Raw genomic sequence first — 23,058 nt, forward strand, 5'->3', positions numbered from 1 at the left:
TATTTAAAAAAAAACCATGAAAAAACCGTAAAAAATTAGGTTTTTCGATCAAAACCCCATAAAAAAGTAGCTGGACCCTACTTTTTTATTGCAAATTCGGATACAGCGTCGTAAAATACATAAGAATGTATAGGTCTGGTCAATTGCACAGACACTTTTGTTTTTTTTGTGGGCCTGTGTTATCATTATATTTCATTATCAATCATATATTTATCATTATATTATTTTTTTTTTATGATTTTATGTTTATATAAAAAAATATTAACTATTATCATAATCAATTTCTAAAAATAGTAACTATTAAAGATTTACTGGAGAAAAATTATTTAAGCAAATGAAAATTGTTTCAATAATTGCCAAATATCCGCAAAACACATATTAGTTTCAATATTCATTGATTGTATAGTTAATTCAAGGAAACAATACATTTTCACGATTCACGGGAAAAATATTGTTTAAACAAATTATCATTGTTTAAATGATTAATAAATATGCTAAAAAAAGAAATACTATTTTTAAAATGAATTGAATTCATAATTTATTCCGCAAAATAATAACTTTTCACGATTTAAGGAAAAAGAAGAATGTTTAAAAAAACAATAATTGATTAAACAATTCAAAATTAGTTCATGTAATTTTGGACAATTTTCATTTGAAGTAATATGGCTTAGCATAAACCACCTTTTATGTTTAAGTGTTGAAATTGGATAAATCAGAACTAAAACTGTTTTGAACACATTTATGGTTTTCATGAACAGAAAGCGTTCCAAATTCGTTAATTTCAAATAGAACACTTTTGAATTGTAAGCTTTCAAAATGTTGAATAATTTCAGATATGAATATTCATTACAACCTGTAGTTGTATAAACTTGTAGCTTTCAAATTTAATTATTTTTTTATTTAAAAAATACCGGAACTGAAAATTTCAAACATACTGTCAGTGGGAAAACGCTGTTCCTACACAATTTTATTTATTTTTCCTACACAAAATTTTTTCTGCACAGAATATTTCCTACACATTATTTAATACGGTTTAATATATATTTTTTTTTCTACACAAAATATTTTCTGCACAAAATATTTCCTACACAAAACTTTTTCTACACAAAATGTTTCATACACAAAATTTAATACTGTTATACTTTTCCTACACAAAATTTTTTATACACAGAAGATTTCCTAAACAGAATTTAATATTGTTTAATACTTTTATTTTTTTCCTACAAAAAATATTTTCCACGCAGAATATGTATATTTTACACAGAATTAAATAGTGCTATTTTAATATCAAGATAGTCTCTAAACATTGTACAACAAAAATATTATGTCCAATATTATTCCTCCACAATATTTTTAATTTAATCGAAAGCAAAAGATCTAAATTAAATCTTTTACATATATTGCGAGTTCACACACATCACTGCATTTTTTGGCATAACTAATATTGTCTTTATAGTAGCAACAAAATTTAAATCAAAACTATAATCATTTAATTTTGTGTAGGATCTACTTTTTGTGAAGAATATGTTATGTACTGTTTTAAATATGTTCTGTAGAATATATTTTGTTTAGAGATTATGTTGATAATAAAATATTACTATATAATTATGTGTAGAATATACATCTTCTGTTTAAAAAATATTTTGTGTGGGACAAAAATAAAAGTATTAAACAATATAAAATTCTGTATAGGAAATCTTCTGTGTAGAAAAAATTTTATGTAGGAAAAAAATATAATTATTAAACAATATTCAATACTGTGTAAGAAATATTCTGTGTGGAAAAAATGTTGTGTAGGAAAAACATAAACAATTTTAAATTCTGTGCAGTATTCTGTCAGTATCTTCCAAATTAAAAAATGTATTGAAAGAGTTTAAAATTGTGCAATTTTAAACAGAAATCAAAGCAATTTAAAAAATTCTAATTTAATATTATAGAGCATATATCTATAGAAAAATGAATTAAAGATTAATAATTAAAATAATGTTTATCTTTATAGGAAGTTGTGAACCGGTAGCCCCAATTTTATTATTCGCCGGAGAAGCAACGATTCCAGGACACTATAGTACAGTCCATGGTGCAAGATTAAGTGGAATACGAGAAGCCGAAAGGATAATACAATTAACAAAACGTTATGGTGGCCCACCCAAAAATTCACCTGATCCCAAAAAATCGCGCTAATTTGGACTTTTTCAGTAAAACACAACCGATTACAAAAAAAGTAGTCAAATAAGAAACTAGAGATGATAAAATTTTCCTGGAAATTGTTTCTCTATTGTTATTAGCGTTGAAAATAATTGTGCATCTAAATTTAAACGAATTTTATTAAAATTGGAACATGTAAAATCCAAATATTTTTATACCTTTATGTTTTATTTACAAACAATTATATTTTGTAGTCAGGATTAAAATATCCTAAAGGTTAAACATAATGCAGCCGTTTTAACAAGTAATATTTTCTTTTGTGTTTATTATTACATTTAAATACGTATAATAAAATTAGTTATAATTTCAGTATAATTATAATCAGGGAATGGATAAGAGTGAAGTTAGCTGATGAACGCAGCTACTATCACCATGGCTCTGATCCACTCCTTAATTCTAATAGATAAAATTTTCTAGTTAATTTAATATAGAAATATAGCAACAATCAAATTCCTTTACTTTTTGGAATCATTATAACAATACATCCATTATTCATGCATGAACATAAATTCATCTAAACTTTATTATCTAATCTTTTAATAACTTTCTTTTGCTTAAGTTTCTGGTTCAGCTGCAGTGCAATTTGTTCATTCTCTTCTTCTGGTGTTCGGTTTTCGCAAATTTGAATTTTGACAGCGAGTGTTTTTTTGGGAAGAATTTCAGTTGCCTCTTTACAAATTTCATTAAAGGCGAAATGAATATCGCCCTCTTGAGAAAATTCACTACAAACTACGAATCTTATTACCATCAATTTTTGACTGAAAGCAGCGGTTACATAAATATTTCTCCTTGCTGTTAATCGATCGAAAAGTTCTTTCGTAAATGAGTTATCACCCTAAACAAATAATTTAAGATTTTAACATTATAATTCTTATTATTCAGGGGCCATTCATAAAATGTGTTAAGAATTCTTAACTTTTTTAACACCATTGGACTCTTTTTGAATTGGCAACGACATCATTACACTTTTTTAAATACTTGAATTTTTAACAAAATACTTGCATTTTTTACAGAATACTCTAATTTTTGACCTACAAGGGTGTATTTCCCACCAAATAGTTGAATTTTCAAGTCAAACTTAAACTAGCAAATACATAGTATAATCTTCAGCAAAAAAAATACAATTTCAATAAAAAGGTTACTTTGCAACTAAATAGTTTAATTTTCTCCTAGAATAGTTAAATTTTCAACTAAACATATGAATTTTCAAAAAAAAAATTTGTGTAACGAATAGTTTAATTTTCTACCAATTGTTTGAATTTTTAACCCAAGTAGAATTCTTGAATTTTCAACAGAACAATTGAGTTTTCTACAGGACAATTGAATTTTCTACAGTAATATTGAATTTTCTATAGAACAATTGAATTTTCAAACAAAAAATAAGGATTTTAGACAAAAATGTTAACTTACAATGAACTAGCCGAATTTTTAAGAAAAGAATGAATTTTTAATCCAAAAGAACGAATTTTCAACAAATAGTTGAATTTTCCACGAGAAAATAAGACTTTAACAAACTAATTATACTTTTAGCAAAATAGTTCAGTTTTCCAACAAAAATATAAAGTTTTGACAAATAGCTTGATTTTTCTACCAAATAATACAACTTTAATACAGAAAATATGATTCTGCAACAGAAAAACTTAATATGCAATCAAATAGTTGAATTTTCAAATAAATAGTTGAATTTTCTACCAAATAAGAGGACTTTCAAACAGAAAATATGATTCTGCAACAAAAAAAGTTAATTTTCAAATAAATATGTTGATTTTATACAAAATTGTAGAACTTTCTACTAAAACATTTGAATTTTCAACCAAAATGAAGAATTTTTCAACCAAAAATTCAATTTGATACCAAAATGTTATATTGTCAAGCCAAAACTAATTTTCTAATTTTCTACAAGTTTAAATTTCAATCCCAAAATATACATTTCTAACAGAAGACGCTCATTTAGGATCAGAGAGTGGGATTTACAACAAATGAAATACATTTTCAACTAAAATTATAAATCTTTAAAAAAATGATTTTTCAAAAAAAAAGGGTTAAGGATTTAACCAATTAGTTGAATGTTCAAGTGAAATAATGATTTTTTTTTAACAAGAAGAGTAATTTATTTTACCATAAATGAAAAAGTTTCGAGTAAAAAATATCAATTTTGAACTAAAAATGGATTTTCAAATTTCAGCTTGAAAATTAATTTTCAATCGAAGAAAAACATTTTTTAAGAAATAGTTGAAAGCTTAACGTTGAATTTTTAAAGAAAATAATTAATCCTACTAACTTTCTACTAAAAGATGAATTTTTAAGAAAAACTTTCATTTTCAAATATGAAAGATTACTAATTTACAATAAAGGATTAATTTTTAATAAAAAATGACGAATTTTCCGCAACACTGTTCGATTTTTTACCAAAAAATGCCCTTAACAGAATATTTGAATTTTGAACCAAATAATTACCCTTTAAAAAAAATGGTTTATTTTTCAACCAAGAAAATTAAGTTTTTACTAAAAGACGAATTTTCAACCATTTTCAACGAATCCTGTATCACAGTTAATTTGCAACAACAACAAATAAATTTCCAGAGAAAAATGAAATTGTTAAATTTTCAATGCAACAAATTATTAAAAGAAAGAATTTTTGAACTGAATTTAACCTAGAAAGTTTAATTTTCAGTCAAAGAGATGAATCCTTAAACAAAGCCAATTATTTTTTAACCAAGCAGTTGCATTTTTAACAGAAAATTATACATTTTCAACAAAAAAGATAATTTTCTACAAAAAAATTCGAATTTACAATAAAATACATCAATTTTCAACCAAATAGCTGAAGTTTCCATTACAATACATCAATTTTTAATGAAAAATATCATTTTTCTACCACAAGTAATTCCATTTCCGGATAAAGAAATTATTTCTCGAACAAAAAATAATTTCCAACAAGTTAAATGAATTTTCAACTAAAATAATCAAAAGAAAATTAACAAAAAGAGAGAGTTTAAAATTAAAAACAAATGGTTGAACTTTCAACCAAAATAATTATTTTTAATCAAGAAGATTAATTTTCTATTAAAAGGGACAACATTTTGACCAAACGGTTGAATTTCCAAATAAAAAACATGAATTTTTATTGAAGTGGTTGATTTTTTAACTAAAAGAAATCCAACTAACGTGGAATAGTTAAATTTTCAGTTGCAAAGAATAATTTTTAACCAAATATGAAACCAATTTCAAACTATACAAATACATTTTTAACGAAACACTAGAAGTTTTGTACAATAGATATTATTTTTGAACCAAAAATGTAAGAATAAAGTTTTCAAACAAAAATAACATTTTTTATGGATGACCCCTTATGTAAGAAATTCAAAAAAATGTTTTTGAATGGAATAATTTTATATTTAATTTACCTTCATTCTGAAGCAACAAATAGCCATGACAGCTTCGGTAACGACTTCAAATCTGTCATCCGATCTAACAAGTTCCTCAAATAATCGAGCCAATTTAACCGAATATCGAATATACTTTTGGAGTCCCTCCACTCCATATAATCGTAATACAAACCATAATTTCATGGATCGAAAACGACGAGAGAGTTGAATCTGCCAGTGCTATTAAAAAAGTATTTTTTAATTAAATTTCTTATTATTTCATTTACTGTTAAAATTTAATATCATTGTAAATTACCCTATAATCCGGAGCTGATCCTTGGTTGTCATGGGCTAAATAAATTCTATCGACATTGAAAGTATCTGTGAGCCAGTTGGCATCTTTAATCCTAAGGAAATTTTTATCAAGTAATTGGTTACTATATCATTTTATAATAAAATTCATAGGCTTTCATATCTTAACTAGAATATTATTTTAGAGGCCTGATACCAGTGGTTTTTTTATCTTTGTACGACAGAGGTCTCTGTATTGTACGGTTGCTAAGTACAAGAACTGCTATATCATAATCAATTTTTATTACGTGAAATTAATTGAAAACGCGAGAAAAATAAGTTCTAAAAAATTAACTGCGGGCTGGGTTTGAACCAACAACCTCCTCATTATATGTGAGGGGCGCTACGAATTGTGTCACCGCAGCACCAACAGTGAAAATTTTAGAACTTGTATTTGCTTAATTTTGATCGAAATTATTTTTCATAGATGTTATTATTTTAAATCATTTTAAATTTAAAATTTTATTTATTATTAACAACTGGCCTTAAAATTATAACATCTGTGAAAAATAATTTCGATCGAAATTAAGCATGTACAAGTTCTAAAATTTTCACTGTTAGTGCTGCAGTGGCGCAATTGGTAGCGCCCCTCACATGTAATGAGAAGGTTGTTGGTTCAAACCCAGCCTGCAGTGAATTTGTTTAGAACTTATTTTTCTCGTGTTTTCAATTAATTTCATATAATAAAATTGATTATGATATAGTCGTTCTTCTACTTATCAACCGTACAATCCAAAAACCTCTGTCGTACAAATATTTCAAAAAAACCACTGGTATCAGGCCTCTAAAATAATATTCTATCTAATTAACCAGTCTAACCGAAACTCTGTTTCAGAATTGAATTTCATAGCGTAAATTAAAAATTTTTACAATTGGATCCGCAAATAACCCCTATTTAAGAAAAATATAAAAAATGTCGATATGAGAAAAACTTGGACTTTTTAATACTCTTGCGCTCTTAAATTAAAAGTTTCAAATTGTCTAATAAATTACTAAAAATATTAAACTATATTTAAAAAAAAAATTCTTGTTTTTCAGTGCTTTCCGGCTTTGTTAGCCTTTTCTGCCGTTTACTGTTTTTCAATCATTATTAGATTTCAAACGTTCATAATTTTTTAACTATTTTAAGTTATGTTACCGTTTTACAGGAAAAAATGGTATTTTGAAACAAAAATCATTGTAATTTTAATCAGATTTAGAATCTTTGAACAATTTTGGATTATATTATTTTTTTTTTAGAAATTGGTATTTTTAATTAGAAAAGTAAAGATTTAATTTAAAAAAAAATATTTATAGTTCGAAATAGATTTTTAATTTTTGAACAATTTCAGATTATATCAATTTTTTTAAAGGAAGATGTTTTTTACAGAAATAATTGGCATTTTAAATAAAAAATTGGTACTTTTAATAATATTACTTCACGTTAGAATTTTATATAAAAAATTGACATTTTAAAACTAAAATCATTATAATTTGAACAAGATTTAGAAGTTTGTAAGTTTTTTGGATTTTACTAGATTCTGTCGTCTGAAGTTAATATTTTCTTATAAATAAATTGTAAAGAGGATTTATATATTTAAACAATTTTAGTTTACGTTTGCGCTTTATAATAAAAATTTATCTTTTAAACCCAAAATCATTCTAATATGAATGAAAATTGAAAATATTTTCACAATTTTGTATTACGTTAGTGGTTTTCTTAGGAAGTTATTTATATTTTAGAAATTATGTTTTGAATAAGTTTAAATATTTTAATAATTGTAGATTTTGCTAGCGCTATAAACCAAAAATTAATATTTTAAAACAAAAATCATTGTAATTTGAATAATATTTAGAATATTTCAACAACTTTAGATTACGTTCGTTGTTCGTCGGTAATTATTGCTAGCTGTCATTTAAAAAACTGATTAGATATGAAAAATATTTACATTTTTTCAAAAACTTTAGTTTGTGCTAGTGTGTTTCACCTGAAAATTAGAATTCTAACTTAAAAAATCAATAGCTTTAAATCTAATGACTTTTCTTTACAACAATAACACTGACAAACTTCAAGAATTTTTTTAATTCTTAAATATTTTCAGATATGATATGGTAGTGTTTTTCGTCAAAAAATAAAATTTTTATTCGAAAATTATTAGACTTGGAAGAAGATAATTAATTTTTTTAACAACTTTTGGCCAGGTTAGCTTTTTTAGGAAAGGTTGGTATTTAAAATCCAAAACTAATTGTAGTTCGAACAAGATTTGAATTTTGTACAGCTTCAGCTTACATTAACATTTTTCAGAAAACAATGGTTATTTTAAACAAGAATCATTAGGTTTCGAAGAAGATTTACAATTTTGTATTGTGTTCTGTTAGTGTTTTTCATCGGAAATTATTAATGTTTTTATAAATAATTACTAATTTTTATAAAATATTTACAATTCTTCAGAAACTTTAGTTGAAGCAGCTGTTTTTTACCTGAAATTTGTATTTTTGAGAAAAAATTAGATTTAAATCCAATAGTTTTTCTTTAAATTAAAAAATTGAAAGATTATTAATTCTTAAACAATTTTAGGTTGTGTTATTTTTTCTGGTCGAAAATCGCTGATTTAAAAAACGATTATTTCAAAAGAAGACGTACAATCTTAAAAAATATTTTGTTATTTCAGTGTTTTTTTCGTATATAATTTAATCTTGTTTATTTTTTGTTAATGGTCAAAAAAAATTTTCATTCAAGAACTTACCAGAGCGCTGAGCAGTCAAAATTGACAAGTAGCCACTTGTGAGGGTTAAAATCGAAGGAATCAGCGTATTGCACACCCGACATTAAATATCGAAATTCAGGGCAAACGAATGCTGCACCTATAATGTAAATTGAATTTTAAACAACATTTATTTTTATAGGGCTAGGAATTATTAAACTATGATAAATCCCTTCTTTTTTATATTGCAAGGTCTTTGGGGTACTAAATAATTTGGTCGGAGGGTTTTTCCAAAATTTTTAATAGTTTGGCAGATCTTTTTTATTGAAGATGAGGGTTAATGACATAATTGTCCAAATGTGAATTTGTTTATTAAAATTGTTTGGTAAAAAAAAATTTTAACAATTAAATAAATAAATAAAATAAATAAAAACAATAAAAAAAAATTGTTTGGGGAAATGAGGGCGGAGTGGGAAAAATATGATAGGGGAAGTAAGGGGAGCAGAGTTTGGTAAGTAAGGGGAAGTAAGAAGGTAAAAAAGCAGGAGAAATAAGGGGAAATTGTAAGGGGGAAGTAGTCGAAAATTTAGGTGGGGTATCAGGGGAAATGAGGGGAGGTAAAGCAGAGGAACAAGCTATTTCAATCCCATTTTTTAAATATAATATTACAGATATCAATGTGCGCTTATAATTAGATAATATTAACTGGTATTAACTAATTGTTTGAACAATTTTTGTAAAGAAATGCACTTTTTTACCATTTTTTATGAGTATGCCTAATATTTCAGTCGCATAAACTTTAAATGTTTTCCAAAATACTTTTTTGTAATATCTTTATAGTTAAAAAACTGTTAATTACATAAACAATTTTCATTAACAAGTGCACATTTTTACCATTTTTCATTAAAAGAATTATTTTTTTGCGAAATCATCTATAACTTGTTTTCCAAAGTAACCTTGCTGTCATATGTTCTTTATGACAAAAACTTTTAATTATATAAACAATTTTTATAAACAAGTGCACATTTTGACCTCTTTGTTATCAACAGGCATTATATTTTGTAGCGAAATTAAATCAAAATGCCCTTTCAAACAGTCCTTGTGTCCATGTTTTTGATAGTGGCAAAAATGTTTGATTATATGATCAATTTCAATAAACAAATGCACCTTTGACCAGTTTTTCATAAAAGCACTAAATTATTTGTTCAAAATCAACTAAAAATTCTTTGCCAAAGACTCTTGATTCAAAATGTTGTTTCAAAGACTTCTTGCTACCATATTTTTTATATTGTCAATAAATGCTTATTATACAAACAATTTTAATAAACAAATTCACATTTGGACAATTGTGTCATTAATTGGCTTTTTTGTTCAATCAGCACTACATGTCTTTCCAAAGACTTCTTAACGTCATATTTTCAATTTGACATGAACAATTAATTACATAAACAATTATAATAAAAAAATGTACATTTTACCATTTCTTTATCAATATACTAAATTCTTTTTGCGGGGTCAACTCAAAATGTGTTGCAAAGACTTCCTAATGTCACACTTTTGAAGTGACACAAACTGGTGATTGCATAAACAATTTTTTATAAACAAACGCACATTTTAAAGCCTATTTATGAACAAATGTTCAAACCCCCAAACACTACACAAAATCAAAAAAGGAAGAAAATCGATAACCCGCGTTATGCTTTTTAAATGGAATTCCCCAGGAACAATATTTTTTTTTTAAATTAAATATTAAAAACCTTTACCTGCATAAGCTGCATCAATATGAAGCCATACTTTATTTTCATTACAAATTGGACCAATCTCGTCCAGATTATCAAAAGCACAAGTGCCAGTGGTTCCCAAAGTGGCAACTACATAGCAAGGAATTAGCCCAGCTTCTCTGTCTTTTTCAATAGCTTTTAATAAAGTTTCTCCTCGCAAACAACATTTTTCATCTGTTGGTAAAAGCCTCATTGGCATTGCTCCTAAAAGTCCACTTTTTTCTACTGAAGAATTTGATTGATCTAGAAAATAATGGAATTAAAAATCAAAAATTTCAATTTAAAGGCTAAAATTAAAAATTAAACATTAAACATTAAATTTAGAAATTTTAGATTTTAAATTAAAATAAAAAATTAAATAAAGTTCGAGTGACTTTGAGCAATTTAAAAAAAAATGAAAAGAATTCGACGGAATTAGAAATTCAAAGAAAAACTTTCGGAATTCAAGAGAATTAATGTGCTACTGTGAGGAAGTTCATACAAAATTAAAAGAATATAATGAAACAAAATTATTTAAATAAAAAAAATAGCATAAAATTAAGAGGGAATTTCAAGAAATTTAAGCGATGTGGAAATTAAGAAAGAAAACAGCAAATGAAAAGAAAATGCAAGTAAATTTAATTTTATATAAGGGAAATGTGAACAATAAGATGTAATTAATTAAAATTGAAGTCAAATGCAAAAAGTTAAAAAATCCGAAAAAAAATTTGTAGTCCAAAATATTCTACTGATTTTACTAAAATTGCAGTGGATTTATAAAAATTTAAATGAATTTAAGCTACTGCGAATCAGATAAAATTTGAGTAAATCTATAGTAATTTAAGGAAAATGAGAAGAATTCGATATATTTCATAAAAATTCAAGTAGAAAAAAAATGTATAATATATTTAAAAAATCAAAAATGAAGGTGAAAAAATAAAATTGAACATAATTTTTTAATTATTTAAATTTCCAATGAATTGAGTGAAATAGAAGTGAACAAAATTCAAGGAAAATTGAAAAAAAATTTTGAGAATTAAAAAAAAATGTAAATAAAAACTAACGAATTTGATAAGATTCGAATAAATTTATAGAAATTTAAAGGAACTGAGAAGAATTCAACGAAATTCTTAAAAACTTATGTTAATTAAAAACAATTTTAAAATATTCAAAAAAATCTATAAGTCATTAAATTAAAAATAAATTGAGAGAACAAAATTTTGCCCAAAATATTCCAGTCTTTTCAGTAACATTGAAGTTAATTTAGAAGAATCCAAATGAATTCAAGAGAACTCGATGAAATTCATACAAAATCATGATTAATTAAAAAATAATTCAAGCAGATCGAAACATATGTCCGAGATTAAAAAAAATCCATTGAATTCAGAATTTAAAGTGAATTAAAAATTCTGCAGGGTGAATTAGGAAAATTGAAAATCCTGAAAAAAGATGGACTTAATTCAGTGGATTTCAAGGGAATTTTAAAGAATTCAGGGTGATTTCAACATCATTAAAATATATATTTTGTTTAATAAATGAAAAATAGAAATCCTTGGTTCACGTTTCTAATCTTTTGAAAGAAGTGACCAAAATTATCTCTTTATTTCTCAAGTTACTGTAGTGAATTTATCTTTAAAAAGTGACTAAAAAACGATAACTAGTCCCGTTTAAAAAATAACTTAATCGCTACTGAAAATAATTAAGCCACTTCTTTCTAATTGTCAACTGATATCATTTAGATGATATAAAAATTCTTTCTCACACTTTTATGAAATAAAAAATAAAATTCCATCTGGTGGAAATGCATTTTCTCAATAATATACAACAATTTACAATGTTTAGATTTTTATAAGTCATTGTAACTCACATAAGAAAATATATTTTCAGCAACAATTTTCTTAAAATTGTTATAATAATATTCTCACCAGAAGTATAAGCCACCAACTTAGTTCTTATTAGTGCTTCGTCCAAATCAGGATATATATTTTTCAAACGTCGGACTGTACGTTCTCTTGCAGCCAATAATACAACGAATATCGTTTCACTAGCAGATGTCTGAAAAAAATAGTGAAGATAAAAGAAGAAAAAATTTGGATTGATTAATAATATTTTACACTAAAACTTATTTTCTATAAAAAATTGATTAAATTATGTCAAAGTGGTGCGAATGAAATTTTTTTTAGATTTCTGTCTGTGGACTTGAGATAAAAAAAGAAACGGCAATAATAGTATACCTAGGATGGTTCTAGCACATGGTTCTGTTCCTAGCTAAACGACAGTAAACCAGCGATTGGTAATTTACCGATAAAAGATAATAGTCTGGTAAGATAGGCGAATGCAACTTTAAATTTCCCGTCGATAAAACTTACTTGAAGTTGGCGCCATGCAGTACCGATAAAAATTTACCCACGGGTGGCATTTCAGCACGGGCATGAACCATTATCGTCTGTCGGTAAATGACCAGTCGCTGGTTTACTGTCATTATTCTCGGAAAAGAACTGTGGGCCAAATCCCATTTAGGTATACTACCTGATACTACTAGCAATATTATTCCTGATAGCCCCCCCCCCCCCATTCCTGCTCAATAAAGTATAAACCTCTTAACAAGATATATCAGAAAAAAAATTCTTTTCGATTCGCTTTGACTATCAAAATTTTTAGAATTTCTTAAAGGGTTAATTACTTGGATTTATGATTTGTACTAGATTGCAAGTTTGCAATATTGCATGCGATTGCAAAAAATTCCATATATGATACTGAAAAACGCTGCTTAAAATTGCTAAGGGTCTTAAGGATTTTATGGATTTTACATAGATTTTCGTAGATATTTTTCAATATTAGGAATATAATTTGGCGGTTCCCTCGATAACTTTACAATGACTTAAAATTTCATTAAAACAATGGGAAATTCTTTAGAATCACTTTCAATGGACCAAAATATTTCGAACCTGTTAAAATCCGTACAAATCCCTTGAAATCTTTAGATTCTTTGAAATCATATGCAATATCCAAAAATTCCTTAAAATTTTTTTCTATTCAAACTGTGAAAATCCATTAAAATAAGTGAACATTATTTTGAATTACTTTAATATTAATAAAATGGAATTAAGAAACCCTTGAATCTAATTCAAGTAGATTTATCTTCGATAGATCTCTCCACGTTCCTTGAAATCTTTGCGAACCCATCAAAAATCTTTCAAGTCCTGTACCATTTTTTAATCTTTTGAAATGAAATTTATTCATTAAAGTTCGCTAAATTTAGTGTATAATGTTTTCTAAAAATTCTTTTGAAATCCTACAAAACCCATTGAAATCTCTTAGAATTAGTGAAATCCCTTATAATCCTTTAGAATCCTTATAATTCTCGGAAATTTTCGAAAATCTTTAAAATACTCTAAAAACTCTTGAAATGTTTTGAAATTGTACGAAATTCGTTGAAGTCTGTTAAAATTTTTCAGGAAATCTTATATTTTTCTACAAACATTTTTTTATTAAAACTCTATCAAATCTTATCTGAAGAAAATGTTATTGTATACTTTATTTCAGAATCTTGATAGCTTCCATCTAACTCTATCTGTCGAGAAATCTTATACTTTTCTACCAGATTTTTCTCTTTAAAATCCTATCAAATCCCCCCCCCACTTCCACCCTGCTAGAGTTGCATATAATCATAAGTATCTGAATTTCTAAAATTTTTATCAAATTCTATCTTTTGCAAAGTCTTATACTTTTCTATTAACATTTTTCAATAACCCTTCATAAAATATTATCTAAACCAAATTTGATTAAATCGCATGCTTCAGAACATTAGATGTTTCTATCAAATTCTGACTGTTATAAAATCTTATATTTTTCTTCCTTTATTCTTATTGGCACAAGACTTGTATCAAACCCTAAGTTCCAGAATCTTGAAAATTGTTATCAAAGTCAGTCCAGAAATCTTGTACTTTTCTATCGAATTTTCCCAATTAAAAACGTATAAAATCTCATGCCTCATTATAATTTCATTTGATAATTTGTCTCTAAGTCTCGAAAATTTTTATCAAATTCTATCCGTTGTAAAATCTTATACATTTCTACAAAGGTATTGTCACTAAAACTTTATCAAATGTTAAGCCATCAGAAAATTTAATTCTGATGCGAAAAATTGGATACAAGTCTTTATTGCATAAAATTGTACAGAATTTCAACTAGAAGATGTTGATAGGAAAGTATAAGATTTTACTATCAATATAAAAATATGAAATTTCTCAAAGGATAGAATTTGATAGAAATTTCCGGGCAAAAAAGGATTTGATATAAGTTTATAGATCATATTAGATAGATTTAATTAGAATTTGTTAATAGAATAGTGTAAGATTTCTGGATGGATAAAACTTGATAGAAATTTCCAAAACTTTGTAAAATAGGATTTGACGCAAGATAGACCTTCAATAAGAAACAGTTGATGGAAAAGCATATTATTTTTAAACAGGGCCATTTGACCCAAGTTTTATTTCATTCAGAACTGATAGTTTCAATTAGATGGCTGGTAGAAAATTTTAAAATTTGACTTTCCATATAAAAATATAAGATTTGACTATCAATATAAAAATATAAGCTTTCTCGATAAATAGAAATTGATACAAATTTATGGAATTTTTGAAAATGAAATATGGTACAAGTTCAGCAAGGATAAGATTTGCTAGAGTTTTAACGAGAAACTCATGATAGAAAAATAATAAGATTTTTATAAATGGAATTTGATAGAAAAGTCCGGGATTCTGAAATCAAGAATTCAATACAGGTCTTGTGCCGTTAATATCTGATAGTTTCAATGAGATTATGTTGGTAGAAAAAATATGAGATTTGACTATTAATATAAAATAATAAGATTTCTCGATGGAAAGAATGTAATAGATTTTCTAAAATTTCGGAAGATAGGATTTGATTTCATTTATTTGTAGATAATATGTAATAGATTTAATGATAATCTGTTAGTAGAAAGGTATAAGATTTTTTTAAAATAGAATTTGATAGAAATTTTCAGTATTCTGAAACGAACAATTTGATACAAGTCTTGTTCCGTTAAGACATGCCAGTTTCAATTAGGTGATGTTGGTAGGAAAATATAAGATTTGACTATTAATATATAAATTTAAGATTTCTCGATATATAACATTTGATGCAAATTTTCAAAATGCTACAATACAGGATTTAATACAAGTTATGTATAGATAAGATTTAATAAAGGTTTATTCTGAATCTTCTGATAGAAATGTGTAAGATTTATCGGTGGATAGATTCGATAAAAGTTTCTGAAACATCGTAAGATAGGGCTTGCTACAATTTCTGCAAGGGTAAACTTTAATAAAATTTCAGTAGGATTCCGTGGATTTCTTTTTCTATATAGAATATTCTATATTGAAAATATAATTATTATAAATTTTAATAATATTTATTTTATATAGTTTTTATTTTATATATTATTTTATATCAATTTCAATAATAATTATCAATTATTATAAAATAAAATATTAATATAATTCTATATAGAATGTTCTATACAAATTGAAATTTGATATTTGTGAAGTTTGTTTGATTCAATTTTATAGATATCCTATAAAATACTCTTCTAAAATTTTATTTAAATTGCACTGCTTAATAAATTTATATTGATATTCCTCAAGCGTATATAAATTGATTAGATTCATTTTTTTCTGGATAGAGACTCTATCGAATTCTAGAATCTTCTATAATTTTTTGAGCAGGACAATTTTTACATATATTTTTTTTAAATAAATGACAAAATCCTAAATACCTGAATAACACCACCTCCTGGACCTTCACTGCAATTTAGAAATTCCTTCGGCAAATCTAATAATTTTCCTAACCAATTCATAGTAACCACTTCAAGTTCTGTACAAGCTGGGGCACTAATCCAGGAAAACCCAACACATCCGATTCCAGCACTTAACATTTCACCCACTATAGATGGATATGAACTCCCAGCAGGATAAAAGGCATGAAATTGTGGCGAGTGCCAGTGTGTCATCTATCAACAAAAAATAATAATTATTAGTAATTTAATATAATTCAGAATGATTAAAAATACAAATGGATCATCAAAGTTCCCTGGATAGAAACCAGCGGGTACGATCGGGTATCACACAAATTTTCAGCTACTTCAATATAATTGAAGGAAATCACAACATAAGCATATAAATGAAAAAAAAAATTGTTTTTAAATTGATGAAACAATTTTTATTAAAACGATTTACTTAAACATGCAAGGCACGGAATAAATATTAGCAACATTCGATTCCGCGGAATAAATTACAGAAAATCCATGTTTTTTGCGCCATCTAATTTCTCATTTATACAATGAAATTGTAATATTATATGATTTTTCATTTATACCACGGCCCTTATTGAGTCCATAACAAATGGTGTATAACGTAGACTTTGTGTAATTATTTTAACTGAAACGAATGGAGCTATTACTTTTTCCATATGACATTTAAAACAAACTATTTAAACAACTGTTTACTTTTTTTTAATCCTGAAAAATTATTTATTGGCTTTCACGCTAATAATTTTCCAATAATTTCACGACAAAATTTTTTTTATATTTAAAGAATTTTCAATTTGGCCCTTTCTATTTCTCTCATAAAATGTTCTTGGTGTTTTACTGAAATATTTTGCTTTAATTACAGTTTTAAAAAATAAAGTTAAAAAACAATTTCATGGCACTTACATGGTTATAAAAAAACGATGTTGGACGGTATTATTCTTGGAAAATATTAACTTTCTCCAACTTTTTTATCTATATATTAAATCTATATATAGCTCTATAAATTTCCAAATGTAAGTTCTCATTTTTTGTTTAAGACATAATTCAAATTTTGAGAACATTTTTTTGTTCTCCTGAAAAATATTTTCCTTGGTACTTACATAGTTCTGCCATAAATATATTTTTTTTTTTTAATCCTTTAATTGAAATTAGCCTTCAAAATTTTTTTTCCAGGAGCGGAATTCATTCAAATAGTCAAAAAAAAAAAAAAAAAAAAAAAATTAGCATAGGGAAAAAAGAAAAATCAACATATCTTTCTCAGTTTTCGTTGAATTCTATAAACCCGGGGATTTTAACCTTCTTTCTAAACCGTGAATAATATTGTAGAATAAAAATAAAAATGTAGAAATTTCAAAAATAGCGGACTTACACAAAAGGGTATATTCTATAGATTTTAAAAAAAGTAACCCAAATTCTGTTTAAAAAGCTTTGTTAAGGACTACAAAGTAAGTGCTAACATTAAAAATGAATTATTAAAAAAAAATTATAAATGGTGGCTGTTTTGATTTTCAAAAATATTTATTTTTTTCATCTTTTAGAAAGTCTCGAAAACTTTAAAATATTTACACGTTTATTTGTAGAAACTATGAAATAATCAGTATCAGCTAGAATTGTTAAAAATCCAATATGGCGGCTTGTTCTAATTTAACATAAGTGATTAATATAAATATTTTTCAACGAAAGCCTCTCAAAGTTGATAAAATGAGGAAGTTCAGCTGCAAAAACTATTCAATAGTCAGCGATGGCCAAATTTAGAAAAAATCTAAAATGACTTCAGTTTCGAATCTAACAAATATGATTAATTTCGGGACGGTTGAAATTTGAATAAATTCCAAGATGGCGGCTTATCCAAATTTAATAAAAATAATAAATTTCATAATTTTTTAAATGATGTCTCTCAAACATGACAATATGAGTAAGCTTATTTGCAGAAACTATGCAACAACCAGTATCAGACAAAAATCCAAAATAGCGTCTGCTGGAATTTCAAATAAATGTTTAATATACAAAATTTTCAACGAAAGGCTCTTAAATATGGTGAAATAAAAAGGATTATTTTTAGAAACTGCGCAATCTTAAACAGTGCCAGTCTAAATTGGACAAAAAATCCGAAATGGCGGCTTGTTCTGATTTAAGAATAATATTTAATTTCACCATTATTCAACAAGGGTCTCTTAAACTTGCCAAAGTGAGCAAGTTTATTTGTAAAAACAATGCAATAGTCAGTGGCAGCCGAAATTTTGAAAAAATCCAAAATGTTATCTTCTTCGAATTAAAACCTTTCAAACTTTGCAAGTTAAACCAAATTTGAAAAAATCCAATATGGCAACTCACCAGCAATATATGTACTAATTTAAACAAATTAATATTCGATAATTAGCTACTTTTGTCGAACGCCCATAATCAGTGTGACGTTTTACGATAAAAGTGAAAATATTAGTTTAATTAACAATTTTATTTTAAACTTTTATCTTTAGTTTTCGAAGAAATCTGTATTATTATAAGAGAATAACACAACTTCTTAACGTTTTTTCAAACTAGATGGAACTATGAATTAAAAATATTTTTCAATCAAATTTGTTTTTAATCAATTTTTTTTCTAAAAAAAAAAAGATCTTCCACTTCACTCCGCTAGGAATCGAAACACAGAACTTCCGTTTGCCGGTCAGGTGCCTTTTACCTTAAGCTACTAGAGAGATCCAAAGAAGAATCCTTTTTCAGAAATACATGCATTAATTTGCCACATGTTACATATTCAAAATTTTCAAGGAATATGTATTAAAAAAGGAAAAAGAATTCTTCTTTCGATATCTCTAGTAGCTTAAGGGAAAAGTACCCGACCGACAAACCGAAGTACTGTGATTTGATTTCCAGCGGAGCGAAGGAGAAGATCTTTTTTCAGGACAAAAATTTAATTAAAAAAATGTTAGTTCATAGCTCCTTCTAGTGTGAAAAAACGTTAAGAATTTATGTTCTTCTGTGATGATAATACAGATTTATTGAAAATTTTGAATATGTAACATCCAGCAAAATAATGCGTGTATTTCTGAAAAAGGATTCTTTTTCCGATCTCTCTAGTATAGCTTAAGGGGTAAGCACCCTACCGGAAAACGGAGGTTCTGTGGTTCAATTCCCAGCGGAGCGACGGAGAAAACCATTTTCAGAACAAATTTAAACAAAATTTGTTTCTTTTATTCCATTTTAACTGTCACCAACTACAGAACAGTTTCTGAAAATAAAGCTGCTTATCGTGCAAAATGTGAAAGGATTCCGTCGAAAAATGGAGAAATAAAACATGTTTTCAAATTTTACTGCCTGCATTCTTGGACTTTTTGAATTATCTGCTTTCACTGACTCTTAAATTATTTTTTTTTTTCAATTTGAAGAGCCGCTTTTTTAATTTTTTTTAATTTAATTTTTACTGTCAGCACTTGCTTTTTAGCTACAAGCAATATTTTTTGACGAAATTTGGGACCCTTTTGTTGAGAACTATAGAAAATACCATTTTTAGTCATTTTTTATAGGTTTGAAATTTTAATAAACTCAAGATTTTACATTTTTACTCGACATTACTTTTCGGGGGATTAAAAGAGGATTGGGCTTTTTCGTTTATAAAAAAATTTGACAAAAACTCAGAAAATTAATATGGATTTTCCATTTTTCCCATGATAATCTTATAGTAAACTTAAAGGGACTGGGGGTAAATATTACCCAGTTAAATAACAATTTTAAATAAGATTTTTATATTATTAAAAAATCATACCCCTGGCATGATTACTCTTTCGACATCCCGGAGAACATCTTGCCAGGATTCTCCTTTATCAGGTGCCTCATTCGGTATCAAACGACTAAGATATCCTGGTGCTACATCTGGTAGGACTTTTTTATGCCTCAGCGTCTCATTATAATTAATTATGTAATCTATTACTGCTCTTCCAAAATCTCGAAATCCCTGTTCGTCCATTTTTTAAGAGATTGAGATACCTTAAATAATCTGAAAAAATGAAAAGCATTAAAGGCCATGTCATGCTTATCCGATCTCTACCTTACCAACATTTTTCTAGAATAATTCGCATCCACGCAAACTTAGATTACGAAATAAAAAATTTGGAAATTAAATAAAGGGTACTATAAGAAACGTTTGCATTGACCATAGTGCCTTTTTTAATTTCTCACAATTTCTCACAATTTCTCTTATTTCGATGTGATATTTCATTTTACGTGAACGTGAATTTTTCTAAAAATGTGGTGGTAAGATAGGAATTGGGTAAAAATAATCTGGCCCTAATTAAACACTCATTAATTCTTATCAAAATCTGTGTCATCATAAATTTAATTGTTTGAGTTAATGTAAAAAATTCAAATTTAATTACAACTCATTATTAGTTAATATTTTCTCTAATTCTTGTCACTCAATTTTCTTGAAAATTTACGGTCGCAATAAGTTTTTGAATTCACATTATTGTTATGTAACAATAATAAATTTTGTAACCCAAAATATTCTTTTGTTAAACAATTCGTTTGCGAAACTTAGTCAGAAAATTAAAAGCTTCTTTTTTTGAAAAAAATTTTCTTAATGATACTTTAGGATGTTTTTTTATTTACTTTTATTTAGAAAATTCTATCCTGTTATTTTTTATCAAATACATTTGTTACTAAATGATTCTTTTTTAACTTTTTAATTTTTGAAAGATTAAAATTAATATTGATAGAGATTGATACGTAATTCTAGCGAAGTTCAAATGATAATGATGATTTAATCGATATCAGGTAACAGAAGATTACTTGAATAATAAAAATCGCTGAATAATTTAATATAATGTGGCCATTGCTTTATTACTATAATCATTAAACAAATAAAAATAAATATTTGTATAATATAGTCATTGCCAAATCAAATTTTCAGGTAAAAAAAGGCGTCTCTGATAAATATTTATATAAAATCATGACACCGTTTTTTGGAACACATTTTTATTTAATTTTGGCGAGCTACCCAAATTCCAACTTTATTTTTTTCTCGATTAGGATCTTTTCGGACTTATCGTTAAAATAAATAAAATTTATTGTTATAAATTAACAAAATTCATTATTTTTAAATATTAATAATTACTAACTTACTAGGGTATTCCAAAACATTTTTGTTCTTAATTGAAACCACTATGAAGTATTTATTTTGTTGTCAAAATAACTCCTGATTATTTTCATAATTTGAAAATAAATTGAGGGGTTCCTAACACAAATTAAAAAAAAAAAGTTGTCTATTTTTTATTCCGTATGCGCAAAATATTCTCTTTTTAATGAAATACATCATCCTGAGCTTTAACAGAACATTAAAAAAGTATTTAGAGGTCCTGAACGTCAGTTTTTGAAAATACAACGCGTTTTTTTTTAATCTGCCAGAAATCACATTTGAGTAAAAAAAGTGTATGGTATGCCAGTCGAAACAAAAAAGTTTTTTCAACAGCAATTCAAATAAAATAAAGGATTTTATTTGTAAAATTAAGGTTGGGGGACAATTATACATATATTTGTTTATTTTAGCCAAAAATAAGGAATCATTTTTAAAGTAAAATCAATACTCTGAAAGGGTGCTATTTCAGAAAAAAAAATTATCGCTTTCTTCGGACCAACCCATTACTTACTAGAGTGAGTAAAATATACAAAATTCGGGAATTTCAAAAAATTGAACAAAATGGAAAAAAAAGGTTCGTAATAGGATCCTAAAATCGCGAAGTACATGTTTAAAAAATTTCCTATTTGCAGAGGTTTTGAATTTCCTTAAATTTCAATTTTTTTCAAATCCTGACTGTCCTTATTCCTTTACCAATTTTTAGAAAATGTTATAAAATAATGTTCTGAAAAAGAATTCCTTCCTAATTTATTCCTGTTTTCGGAATAAAATGTTAACACCTGAATAAATAGGCGAAATTTTATCTATTACTTGAATATTTTCCAGTGACAAAAATGCACTAGGGGAAAAAATCCAAGATCTAGGAATGGAAAGTAAATACCAAATTTCAAATGATTGCGGTTTTTCCCCTCGTACAAACAACATCATTCATTTAAAAACCACACCTAAATTAGGGAGATTTTTTAGATCTCCAGTAAATTAAAAACAAATTCGAAATGCAAAAAAATTTTAACTGCAAAAAAGGAATTAAAAAAATATTTGAGTCAGACATTTTTTATTTTTTACATACCCTATTACTTACCTTTAAGACCAAAGAGAGTTAGGTTACAATCAGCTGAAAATCTTCATTGATTAACACTTCTGTATGCATTTTTATCCAGATAACTGAAGAATTCTTTCACCATAAATAAAAAGACAATCTTTGCAACACTTTTTTATTTTTGCGACACTAAACTCTTGTAATCAGGCACCAAAATAAACTGACCAGTCTATAAAGTCAATGAGACCTTAGAGGAAGTGCTTGAATAGATAGTAGGTATTACAAACGAAATGAGATACGCTATTTTGCTCTCAGAATTTCAATATCCACTGCACTTTCTTCTTGATAAAAAAAAAACTATTAAGGACCATAGAATTAAATTTTAATTCAACACAATTTAATCAACATGATTAATAATAATTCACAATTTCTCTCTGCAGAGTTCCAGTCATGAATAACTTATGTGCGAGCCTTTTGGTTCGTTCTTATTATATACGGACTAACGATGAATTTCACTACTTGCGAGAAAGTATGCATGACAACGCGAAAATAGGACTCAATAAAAGGCTATATTATATAATAAGCAATTTTTAATTTAATTTTTTTAAATAATTAATTCAAGCAGAGAAGGGAGACGACCCGGACACTGGCCAGTGGTCCAAACTACTGAGGTGTCTCTAAAAAATC

The 23,058-nt window shown here is 26.4% G+C and overlaps 2 protein-coding genes across 2 annotated transcripts in view; one reads left to right on the forward strand and one right to left on the reverse strand.

The window, feature by feature from the left end:
• LOC117180804 (peroxisomal N(1)-acetyl-spermine/spermidine oxidase-like) overlaps window positions 1–2,346 on the forward strand; it is a 22,150-nt gene extending 19,804 nt beyond the window's left edge. Inside the window, exon 6 of the mRNA XM_033373314.1 lies at window positions 2,000–2,346. Within this exon, the coding sequence (XP_033229205.1) occupies window positions 2,000–2,181 (182 nt within the window). The 3' untranslated portion in view covers window positions 2,182–2,346. The remainder of the gene's footprint in view (window positions 1–1,999) is intronic.
• Window positions 2,347–2,453: 107 nt separating this feature from the next.
• LOC117180097 (3,4-dihydroxyphenylacetaldehyde synthase 2-like) lies at window positions 2,454–22,936 on the reverse strand. Its single transcript, XM_033372418.1, has 9 exons — window positions 22,414–22,936; window positions 19,965–20,195; window positions 16,169–16,402; window positions 12,294–12,423; window positions 10,372–10,632; window positions 8,651–8,768; window positions 5,890–5,980; window positions 5,613–5,813; window positions 2,454–3,040 (listed from the first exon to the last, which is right to left on the reverse strand). Exons 2-9 carry the CDS (start codon window positions 20,163–20,165, stop codon window positions 2,720–2,722), a joined length of 1,557 nt encoding a protein of 518 aa, XP_033228309.1. The 5' UTR covers window positions 20,166–20,195; window positions 22,414–22,936; the 3' UTR covers window positions 2,454–2,719.
• Window positions 22,937–23,058: the final 122 nt, after the last annotated feature.

The sequence above is a fragment of the Belonocnema kinseyi genome, chromosome 9 (genome assembly GCF_010883055.1).
Source record: "Belonocnema kinseyi isolate 2016_QV_RU_SX_M_011 chromosome 9, B_treatae_v1, whole genome shotgun sequence".
In the NCBI taxonomy this organism is placed as follows: domain Eukaryota; kingdom Metazoa; phylum Arthropoda; class Insecta; order Hymenoptera; family Cynipidae; genus Belonocnema; species Belonocnema kinseyi.

Bases quoted from the DNA above. Each gene is read 5' to 3' on its own strand.
- LOC117180097 (XM_033372418.1), bottom strand. From the start codon at position 20,165: ATGGACGAACAGGGATTTCGAGATTTTGGAAGAGCAGTAATAGATTAC. The intron at 8,769-10,371 runs GTAAAGGTTTTT...TTTACATTATAG, and splicing joins TATTGATGCAGCTTATGCAG to GTGCAGCATTCGTTTGCCCT. The intron at 3,041-5,612 runs GTAAATTAAATA...TTATTTGTTTAG, and splicing joins TTTGTTGCTTCAGAATGAAG to GGTGATAACTCATTTACGAA.